Raw genomic sequence first — 11,980 nt, forward strand, 5'->3', positions numbered from 1 at the left:
CTCAATATTACTTGTGTTTTTCCAAACTCGTTACTCTCAAGGGTACTTGTCCATTTTTAAGGAGTCATTTCAAACAATATTGAGGTGGAACCTAAACATATTACAAACTGTGATTTTGCTGAATTGAAACGTATTTTTTTGTTATGGTTATTCAAAACAAGTACTTTTGAAAAGAGTTAAAAAAAATAACCATTTTTTGTCATTCTTCTCTTCTTTTGCATAGAATGTGTCTTTAAAGCATTGGCTCTTAATATTTTGTTATCACTGTGGAAATCAAAGTTAACTTTCTTGGAATGATCTTTTACTGTTTTAAATGGCTTTATTGATTTTTACACACACTATCCTCACAATTTCCAATTGACCGCTCTTTCCAAATTGGCCCTTTTCTTTTCATAATGGTAATTTCCAAATCAAAATCGCCTTTGGATTGGCCCCTCTTCAATTTCCTCACACCCCTTTTCCCACCCATTTTTCCCCCATGGCAATTTCCCCACTCTCTCCCATTTCCAATTTACCCATTCTTCCCCGCATCCATAATGGTAATTTCCAAATCAAAATCGCCTTTGGGTTGGCCCCTCTTCAATTTCCTCACACCCCTTACCCCACCCATTTCCCCCCATCGCAATTTCCACTACTCTCTCCCATTTCCAATTTACCCACTCTTTCCCACCACACCCACAATGGCAATTTTCAAATCAAAATTGCGCGGGCCCATTCACAATCGGCCACTCTTTCCAAATTGCCCACCTTCTCCCATCAGCAGAAAAAATCACTAAAAAGTGTGTATATTGGTGCTCAACATACTATGCAGAATCACACCCAATGGAAACAACAAAATCTTCATTTTACAGTATACCAATATGATTCAACACTAGGTCAATTCTGGAAACAACAGACTCAAACGAGTTTCGGTCAACGATCTGTTTAGTATCAAAAGTTATTTACAACTACGAGAGAGAATTTGGGGATTTTCTCCCATTATGACTCTTGTCAAGCAAACTATCAACTAGATTGTCCTCTGTGTATTTAGATGAAAGAATACTAGTACTCGTTGGTATTTCGTCCGCCAACTCTACTTGGGTAAATTCTTCCAATAAATCCATACAATCGTGAAGCAATCGGTATTAAATAGACTATCGAGGATATATAAATACTATATGAACCAAAGTCTAGGATATAACGACTGTTCTTATGGGACAGAGAGTTTTATAGTGCCATGATAAAGGACCTTGATGAGCTATAAGGCTCATGATGGACAGAAACCCCAGTTTGTTTCAAACAACCCATTTCATTCTATTAGCACTGTCCAATCCAGTCCGTATTCATCTTGAGAATGCAAAATGAAACTACTCCTATTTATATCACTTACCTTGTATATATCTTTTTCTATGGTACAACTTGTCTTTGACTCGCAAATCAACAACCTGTCTAAAGTGAATTCTTAAAGCACTTTTTTAAATAGAGTTGTCCTGCTACTATTCATCAAATACTGGAATCAGTCAATTTCACAAACCCAAGTGCAATTATTTGTCACTTGATAAATAAATAGGCTAGTATAACACAAAACAATCAATCATTCAATCAATGAATCAACACAAACCAAACTAAATTCTTCATCCATAAAGATAACAAAGAGTCTGCTGTGAAAGGCAACCTGTACTAGTAAAAGCGGTACCAGGTTATCAACTTGATTTTGTAATAACGTAATATAACAAAGATAAGAGACAACTTTTTTTCACGAAAGGAAGTAAACGGACATAACTATATGTCTCAGCATGACTTGAAGTACTAACAATCAAAGGTTATGATCAAAGTACTTCTTCGTCAATCTTTTCAAGTTATCATGTGGATTCAAATCTTTCAAACAACATAAAACCGAACTTTTGCGTTCTTCTATCTAAATAGGAATGATCTCTAAAGTTGCCAAGCATACAGTTCCGTCCAATTCAGTCGAATTGTCTCATATGTATATGATTCTGTAGTTAACTGCGACAGCATGCATGTCCCAATATCAAATCAATCTTTGATGGAACAGATTGATGACAACTGAGTTCTATAAAAACTATACAATTCATAGCCATAAACTTGATAGTCTCAACGATACCAAGGCTTTTATGAAACCAAGTTACATGATTTGCTGTGTGATAAACAGTGAAAAAAAAGTTAAGGGTAAATTCAAATAGCATATAATAGGTACTCTTCAAATACAGTATTCAAAACAAGAATATGAATTCATATGAACAAGGTCAAGTCGTTCTATTTGACACCAAGTTCAATACAAAAGTAGCCAAGATAGATTGAAGCCCCTCTCTCGACAACTCCAAATTGAGCTTGTAACTAGGCATAACTGATATGATAAATACCAAACGTACTCTATTTATGACCAACTCGTGCGATTCTATAGATAAGGCGTAGTGAACAAGAGAATAAATGGTGCTTCAAGAAACCATAAACTATTCTCAATTCAACGACATTGATCTGACTCTCTCAAGCAAAGCACTCAGCTTATTCTCTTTCTTAATAGTTGATTGCTCTATTTTGTAAAATTACTTGTTTCCACTCAATACAGTTTAAACTCGGTTCAACATAGCCGAAACTATGATCATGAAATCAGCTGAATTCAAATTGATTCCTGGACACTAGCTCATATCCCTATTGTCTCTAGTCTTGTGGATTAGATAGAAAAATGTATCCCTTCCACAAATGAGAAACGTATTGAGTTTTTAATATAGGCAAAGCGAGTGGTCGTAAAACACCATTCACAATTCTAAATAAATGACGAACTATAGAAGAAATACTATGTTCACGACTCTTCGAGAACAATGCTGTAGTGAGAAGGGTTGTCCTATCTCTTCTAAGAGTTGCTGTTATTGTTGTCGTCAAATGTGCAAATCATATAGTAAATTCTGCTTTTGTAACCATTTCTGCCAGTTTATACCGAGACCTCAATAATTTTTGCAATGAAATAAATACAAGCAACTTCTTTGCGGTCAAGTTGTTGATTGACATAAGATAGATTGATTAGGTCGAACTCGAAACCATTCGTCGAGTATGATGAGGAGTGATATCCTTCTTCATGGAATACTAGTGTCGAGATCGAGTTGAATCATAAACTTGATATTGTTCTTCCTATAAATGTTGTTGTCTACACTTTCCAAACCAGTAAAGAAAGTTACAGCTATATAGAGAATAATATCTACAGAAATGCAAATAATGATTCTGCAAGTAAGATTGTATATGCCTTGCTTTATTCTAAACTTTACCTTTTCGAATAGAAATTTGATTGTATTCTATCAGTGAGGATTGTATGATATTCATTTTAGATATAAAAAAAGGGAAGAAGAAGAATAAAGTGAGTGTGAAAAAAATAAAAAATGCCTAAAGTAATCAGGTCTTTGAAGCTTTGGACAATTTATAACGATTAGGGATGCCATGAAATACACAAACATTAAACATATTGTTTCAACAGCCTACTTTTTATCTTATGGTGTTCAAATACAGGTCATGCATATCAGTAGAATGGATAAACAAAACAAAATGCCATAAACGCTCTACTATTACCAGTATGAGATACTACTAGGGAATACTTTTTCTATTAATGACGACAAGAGTATCGTCGATGTTTCTAGAGAGAATCAAAGTCAAGACTTTTGGCTCATAACACTATCTCTGTAGTCTATTAAACTAGAAAGCCATTTTTTTCTTTTTTCACTTTATATCTTTCATCATATATTTTCTTCCAAAGCAAATTGGTGTATTTTTTGTTTAGCGAGTTGTATAAAAGTTGAAATGAAAAGAATCATTTTCTTCATCTTGTACTATATAACATATAAACATGAAAAAAGAGATTCAATAGCTTGTATCAGCAAGGTTACTTTGCTTCATTTTGCAGCTCCTTTGTGACCAATCGTCTGCAATCTAGTTGAGTCTTCTTCTAAATCAAATGATTCTGTACTATATGAATAGTATAGTTTATCGATGTGATACTTCATTTCAATTAAAGTTCAGTTTTTAGTGTTCAGTAATTGCAACTTTCTTGAAAAGACAAGATAACAAGATGATGACTACTCTCCGACCAGTCAATAGAAACAAGCAATAGACTGTTAGCACAATACCTTTATCAAAAAAATAATGATTCTATGACGCAAGTTGAGCTTGGTGCCAAAGCAGTAAAGCGAGAACGTTCTCACCAATACTGATAGGAATCAGTGAATTCAAACAAAGCCTTATTGAATTCCGTACAGATACAAGAGTTGTAGAAGCTGATTAATCTATGCTCATCAATAGTAACATGTTCTCAATATTCCAGAAACACATTGTCATTCTATATGAAAGTCAATCCACAAATGTACCTTAACTGAATTATGGACAACGGCTTACCCTAATATTGCAAACAGCATACAAATATCAAGGAAAAATTGATGCTTTGCTACAATTCGGATTCTCACCTAGTGATTCTCGAATGAATTCATCTTCGACTTGATTCTAAGTGATCCAAATAATAGTCTGTAAATCATCCTTTTAGATTACAGACTAAATTATTTTTGTCAATTCAAGATAATCTTGGACGATTCGACGCTGAATCAAGCATACAGGGTACCTAAAGACCACATAAAACACTGCTTCGGATATAAAGACTCTGTACATACAACAGCAAGATTTCGAGTGCAAAGGTACAAAGTCTTTATCAACTCGACAACTAGTAGTCAATAAAGTATCAATTCTACCTTAAAGAAGCCATCTTATAAAAACACTATCTAACAGAAACTCTATTGGATAACCCAATGTCCACATAATGACAATTCAACCAACTCTCTCATAGATACCCCTAAAAAATAACAACGTATATTAGTCTTACTATCAAACAATTGATTTTGAATGGAAAAGTTGATTCAACTTTTGTATGCATCGAGTTGTGCCGTTATCTTGTCTAACACATTGACTCCATTCATTACTAAGGCTATATTTCAATAGACAACTTTGAACGTTTCTAACAAGCAACGCATTAAAATGCGAATACTTGAAAAAAGACTGAAATCTCATACCAGATTCTTGTCTGCCAAATGACTATACCGTACCCAGTAATGCTTGGTTGGAACGAAATAGTATAACTAAAAGCACTTCAAAACAAGTAGTAATCAATTGCATCAAGTACAGGTTAACGTAGTTATATATAAACAAACAACCAGTTAATATCAAAATATATAAACTGGTAGTATTATATTCGTGGCACTGCAAAGATACATTCCAATTCATCGCTTGAGTAGATTCATGAAACTATCTAGAATGAAAAGATCAACGAAAACGTATCCAATATCGCGGAGGAATAATTGGACACTCAAACACTACCAAGTTTTTTTCAAACCAAGTCTTCATCTCCCTAGTCCGCGGTATCCTTAGTAATAATCGTACTATTAATACTATGTGGAAAATCGTTTTTCTCGGGATAAGGACAAACTTGTTCGATAAATTTAGTATGATCTCTAAGAATTTAAAAGTTGAATCAACCATAGAGGACATTTCACTTATGAAACAGAATTTCATCTTAGTGAGATACTCGACTAGTAATCAACAAATGACCAACTCTTACACAAAAAGTCATTTTAAATGAGCAGTATCAAGGACTACCTTACTTTCTTTCCAATAACATAAAATCACTGAATTCAGTATACAATTCAAGTAATATAAAACAGTAACCAGTTTTTACTCACGTCCATAAGCAAGAAGTAAAAGTGACTTTCTCTTCCTAAGTATCTACTAAAGTAATTGTGCCATATCCCGTTGAGATTTAACTAGAAGTGGTAAGATTCAGAGTACTCTAAAGCAAGTGATTATTACTTCCTTCAATACAGCTATGACCAGAATTGTTTCGTATATCACACTAAAATAAGATTCAAACTCAACTCATCAATAGAAACAAGATATTGGTACGGCATAAATAAATTGTAATTTATCACTTGAATCAATTGTGGTAATAGTCGAAGATTAAGAGAGAAGGAAACCACCAAAGGTTGCGAAAAGGTTCAAGCAACAAAGGATACAAAAAAAGATCCTGAAATTAGAACAAGACAAGAAATTTATGTTTTACTGCTACTTGTGTAAAAATCACAGAATTGATTCTGCTTTTTGTGAGAATCAACCTCAAAATCTATAAGTCATAGGTCTGATATTCTAACCCTGTGAAGCCAGCGAAGCATTCATTTACTTCTTTTCCTTGAAGTTCTTTCAACTAACCTTTCTATATTCTTTCATTGAAAAGTATATACTATATAAAACATAAATTTTTGTCCTTTATAACAATTCATATGAATAAGGGAAAACAACCAGTAGGTCGTACTAGGACAAGTTCAATTTCTATTCCCAGCAGATCGTTTATATAGAACTTTAACTGCAATATAGTTGATTCTTTCTTTGAATTTACATCATCCTGCAGTCTTCAAATACTATGTTTTACCATATTTATCCCTTTTCTTGTAAGAAGATACTACAACTCTAAAAAACAAGATCTTCACCATTCTACAGTTACGCCGATAAAGAAGAGAAAAAAACGAAATAGAGATATTACCCTATCCTTATCGACTAGATGACTACTTCATATCAACCTGGTCTTAGGGTCGAAGAATTAAGATGGAAATGTTCTAGAACATAAATAATCAAAAGGTGTGGTTTCGACATAAGAACATTACAATATATCAAGATAAATCGCAGTAGTAGATTCTAGATCACAGAAAACAGTATGTTGTACACTCTCATGATACTGCAAGTTCACTTGTCAAAGATTACTTGTTTCAACTGACGAAATTGTCTCGAAATGATCACTTGGCACTATCTAGTTGTTCCCAATCCTACAAATGCAACACACCTAGCAAATAAAACAATGACAATTGTACACTCAAGCCAACAACGAAGAAAAAAGTAAAAGATAGAAACACAAGTCATTATCTTTATAGAATTGATGACTATGCCATACTGTACTAGCCTTGGGCTCATATTTGTTGTTGTTGCTGTTCTGGTTGAATTTCAAGTAGTGGCGAATGGTTTGACTTTGCTGCGATAATAGAAAAATGTTTTAGGTTCGTGTCAATGTATGTGCAAACCACTTTGTTCGTCTGCGTATGCTTTCTAGGAATTATCTACCAAAAGTTGGACTTTATCTTCAGAGTCAAACCAAAACTCTAGTCGGACACGATGGCATCAATATTTGCACTCGTGTAATATTGTTGAAGTTCAACCAATCCTTCATGAATGTCTTTCAGAGATACTTTGTATACTATCCAAAAGCAAGCTGTTTGCACAAAACGTTGTGTCTCCTTTTCACTTTTTGAAAGCTACAACTACCACTACTTTCAACAGAATGACTTTCAGTGTGTTGGAAAAAAAACAGATCAGCAGCACTCTTGACACGCAAATACTTGTTTCACACTAACACGCCTGATTACCCATTCATACCGTACTACTAATGTTACCCTCCTTTCCAACTATATTACAAACCAAAGACAATTTGCAATAAATGCCTTTCAGAAACACCATCAATACTAGTTCCAACTTTATCACTCTTACTACTAAAATATCGTTTTAGACATATTTCACCTTCGGCAAACCCAGTAATTCATAAAGACAAAGGCGTTTCTCAGAACGGACTAATAGCTACAGTCGCCATCGTCAAAACATTTTACCAGGTGGACACAACCATGACTTTCAACAGTGCCCTTTTGCTTGCTTTATTTCATGGTTCCCAACAAGGTGAGTATACTTTGAACTGAAAACTTTTCCCTTGCTATAAAAAAGCAAGTCTATTCAGCTTTCGTTTTCAATAACTGTCAAACCTTATGGGTGTCGTTTTTCCGCAAATAATATTTCAAAAGACATATTTGAATCAATAGAGAATTGATCTAAAAGCACAACAATATAAACAATCATTAAAAATACCTTCCTACGTTATCCTGAGAAATGAATTTGTTTTACAAAAAGTGCAAATATCGTTTACACTCAAAAACCTGTTGCAAAGCTACAGACCGATTTCTCCATCGTAAAAAGAGTCACATAGAAGACAAAAAAATACCATACGGAAAATAACGCTGTGTACTGAACAAAAGACTCAACTGAGAGTCTAACTGGTTTCTTGTTCTTGCAGAATATCTTGGAAATATCAACCCAAAGACTGTTTCTCAACAACAGACTACAAGATTAGACTATCAACTGCTAATACATACGCAAAAATGCTCTGAAACAATTATCGATAGAAATAAACAAACTTGTGAAACAACTAGTTGACCAAAGTACCAACACTCAACGACAGCTTAAACTCCTTTGTCTTTGCTCTCTTCTCGACAACGCTAATCTCAAATTTCCATACAAGACCAAAAGTGAAATAAAAACAAGTGTTGCATAAAGTATATAAAATCCAAAGAGATAATAAAAGTTGTAAATAACAAAAAGAAACTACAGTCTACAAGGAACTCAGAGCTCAGGAATCGATGGACCGTTATAAAAGAAACATTTGAAGGGCTTAAAAAAGAAACGCAGATAATAGAAATTCACTTGTCCAACAAAAACGAACGAAGAATTCGCTTTAGAAATTAAAGTCGGAAAAGTTTCACAAGCAAACTTGAACCAGGTCCACAGCCTAGACAACACTCACTGAAACTTCCTTTCCATCCAACAATCAAACCATTGTGTTCAATTTCTAATTGGATTGTTATGAAAAGGATCGCTATGTATTCTCTCCTTTCACTGGAGATATATTATTTTAAGTGACTAGTGAGTTTTATGAAAGAAAATATCCCACTTGGAGATATGTAAAAAGGTTCTGGAACAAGAAGTGTGCTAGATACAATCAATCTCACTTTCAGTAATGTTGTGAAACGAGAAGAACAGTGTCGTAACAAAGTTCCTCGCAACTCCCTAGCGACAATGTAGCCCTTTAACAGAGTTGAGTTTGATCAATCTTGTCTCTGCAAGGTAAATTTTAAACTACTTGTGACCCTATTTTGATAACAAATCAAGAACGGGTTTTGCTACAACCAGCTTTTGACTCGTTCTCGACCTGAGAACCTTTCTTTGTTGGTCACTCAAAATTAAGGAAAACTCCTTAAAGGTGTAAAACGATCATTTTCCAATTTCAATGACACTAACTCTGTTTGGCTTGCATTGTGAGAGCTAGAACCTTTCCTTCTATGCAAATTACGCTCAAGGAACAATCTTTGTTCGATTACGAGTTATAAAGAAGAATAAATCGTATATTCAACTCTAGAATTGGAAAGTATACAGAGGACAGGACAATAATAAAAAACTGACCAAAAGTTGGGAATACTTTTGTCTATACACAAATTCGTACATAAACTACCTACGATAAGGAGGATCGAACCTCAAACGATTCAAGGCTATTGGTTCACTCTCCACCTAAAGAACTTGTAGAGACGTTTTGACTAGTATAACAACAGTAAAAGTGGTGACGCTCTTACTTCTCCTTGCACATATATTTCAAGATTCACCTTTCTTTATTACTTTGCCAAGAGGAGATGAAAGATTCTTATTTTTCCATTATTTCTACGTTTATATTCTTTTCTTTTCACTAGGACACGAAATTGATCCAATACATTGAAAAGAACAAGACCTTTACCAGTTTAGATAATCACAATATCAATTTGACTCTGCCACAATTTTATTCTGCTGAATAATACAAAGTTGAAAGAGACATTTTCCTTCTTTTTAGAGCAATTTGGATAAAACCATATCTTTTCTTCTTTCTTTATGTTTGACTTGTCCCTATTGGAAATGAACGTTTCTTGTATATATAGACAGTTTGTTTATACAAAACTTTGAGTTGTCTTTGATTCTTGTTACAAATATCTAAGGAGAAGCCTCCACCATTGTATCCATCTGTTTATATTTCGCGAGAGTCTTCTGCCTAGTGTCTAACGCGAATAACTTTTGTATTATGACTCATGCAACGAGCTGATGTTTGAGAGAGTGGGAAAAGAATCGGAAACAACTGGAGCTAAACAAATCTTTCCTTGAATTTGCAGAGCTTTTTAAAGTTTTGTTTTCTTCGTACTGGAAGAAATAAGAGTTCTCTTGGAGTTATCCATGCCCTAAGGCAGCTTTGTACTTTATATAGTTTGCTTTCTTATATATGTTCACAATTTGGGGTTTTTACAAAGTTCAAAGTTGATGGTACAAGAGAAGGCAGTGAAAACCTTTAAACCTAAACAGTCAGGTTTACCTTCAAAAACACCTCAACTATATAGTCGACTACCTGGAAGAGACAATTCAACTATGATTCAAATGCTATGATGAAAAACGAGAAGAGATTCGATAGGATAGACTCAATTGAACTGAATTGAACTTTTTTGAAAATAAGTTTTCTCTTAGCAGAATCCACAATATCAAATGTCACTATTGTCTGCAAGTATTTTCAGAGGAGAAAGAAACAGGAGTTGTTGACTCTTATAGAAATTGGACATTGATGATATGCACTTGTGTGCAGGAGAATGATTTGATTAATACACTAGTGCAATCTTTCAAATATTTCGAAGATACCTTTTAACACAATTCAAAACTAAAAGCTTTTCATTTGAAGGCTATTTTTGGTGTCAATTTTGCAATATTGCAGAGTTGTAGCAATGATTCAAAATGAATAGACTATACATACATACATGTCGATACAACTAGAATGAAAAATATCCTTTCTTGTCCAAATACTTAGCAAAGTGGTTACCGAAGAATATCTCAAAACATTCTTCAAGTGTCTGCTACGTTGTCTTTCTAGTCTGTTGAAAAAAGACTAGTAACTCCTTTTACTATAATTCTCAAAGACTGAAACGAAAAAGGTTGTTTGTACATTTCACTTGGACTGTCCTTCCTGTCTTTTGTTAAATGAATAGAAGAGAGTTTTCCTCGGTTTTAGAAAGCAAACGAAGGGAATGGCAGCAAAAACTTGAGGCTTTCTCCAACTTGAGAACCAGCACTGCGGTCTCAAAAAGAGTTTTAGCTTGTTGAAATTCGATAAAAGTTTAGATTCCTTTCGTTTTTATGTGTTTTTTTCAAACTGCATTTCTAGCCTTGGAATTCATATGAATGGCTTCTACAAATATGAAACGTATTGGAACCAAGAGAAAATATAGTAAAGATAAGAACAAATACTAAAAAAAGTATTTTAGTTTGCAATTCAAACTCTATCTCAAAAGTATTCACAACACTATATATTCAAACTCTGTTTTAGTGAATTAGACTGAAAACTCACCGACTCTTAGATAGGGAAAGTAACCCGGTTGCAAAGATGATATTCGATATAAAAAATTTCGTTTGACTATCGATAGAACAAGAGACATCTTAAATGAATCTATCCATGTGACAGTCAGATAAAAAACTTTCTATTTCAGAAAATTACTATTTACAGAGGAGTTCTATTTATATTGCATTGCAAAGGACAACTTAGAGAGTGGAACAGAATTGTTTCTAATTAGTCAAAGGAAACCATATCCAATCTTGAACTATTGTCATTCCACAACAATCACTTGACCGATAACTTAGGAACTACAACGTCTTTCAGCCAAGAGTCACGTTGGGTAAAAGTTCTTCAATATGGAGTGGCTTTCAGTTGGAGATTGCTGAAGCTTTCAAGTTGGTACACTACTCGACCTTGACTCAAGTATACAAGGTTTCTTCTTTAGCAAAATAATTTTTTGGCTCAATCTTTTACTCTTTTTCCAGCATCGATGTGCAGAAAATGAACGGTTATAGTTACTATATTTGAAGCCTTAATTGATGTCCTTATATAAGACATATTCACAACTTGGTAAAAGTCAAACAAAGGATAGACAACTTGTGTAGCTATTACATCAATAATGGCTTGTATTTAATGACAAGTCAGTATGACAATCTTCATTATACTCTTCTCCAAACTCATTTAGATATTTTTGTATTTATAAACTGTACTACGAACGGTTACAAACTAACAGACTTCCCATTCATGCGA

General features: G+C 34.0%; 1 protein-coding gene across 1 annotated transcript; it reads right to left on the minus strand.

Annotated features, from left to right (window-relative positions):
• Positions 1-269: 269 nt before the first annotated feature.
• On the minus strand, positions 270-750 carry Gasu_61440 (uncharacterized protein). Its single transcript, XM_005702675.1, has 2 exons — positions 516-750; positions 270-455 (listed from the first exon to the last, which is right to left on the minus strand). Exons 1-2 carry the CDS (start codon positions 608-610, stop codon positions 320-322), a joined length of 231 nt encoding a protein of 76 aa, XP_005702732.1. The 5' UTR covers positions 611-750; the 3' UTR covers positions 270-319.
• Between the last annotated feature and the right edge of the window lie 11,230 nt (positions 751-11,980).

Source organism: Galdieria sulphuraria (genome assembly GCF_000341285.1).
Source record: "Galdieria sulphuraria unplaced genomic scaffold scaf_93, whole genome shotgun sequence".
Lineage (NCBI taxonomy): Eukaryota > Rhodophyta > Bangiophyceae > Galdieriales > Galdieriaceae > Galdieria > Galdieria sulphuraria.

Bases quoted from the DNA above. Each gene is read 5' to 3' on its own strand.
- Gasu_61440 (XM_005702675.1), bottom strand. From the start codon at position 610: ATGGGTGGGGTAAGGGGTGTGAGGAAATTGAAGAGGGGCCAACCCAAA. The intron at 456-515 runs GTAAATTGGAAA...GGGTGGGAAAAG, and splicing joins ATGGATGCGGGGAAGAATGG to GGGTGTGAGGAAATTGAAGA.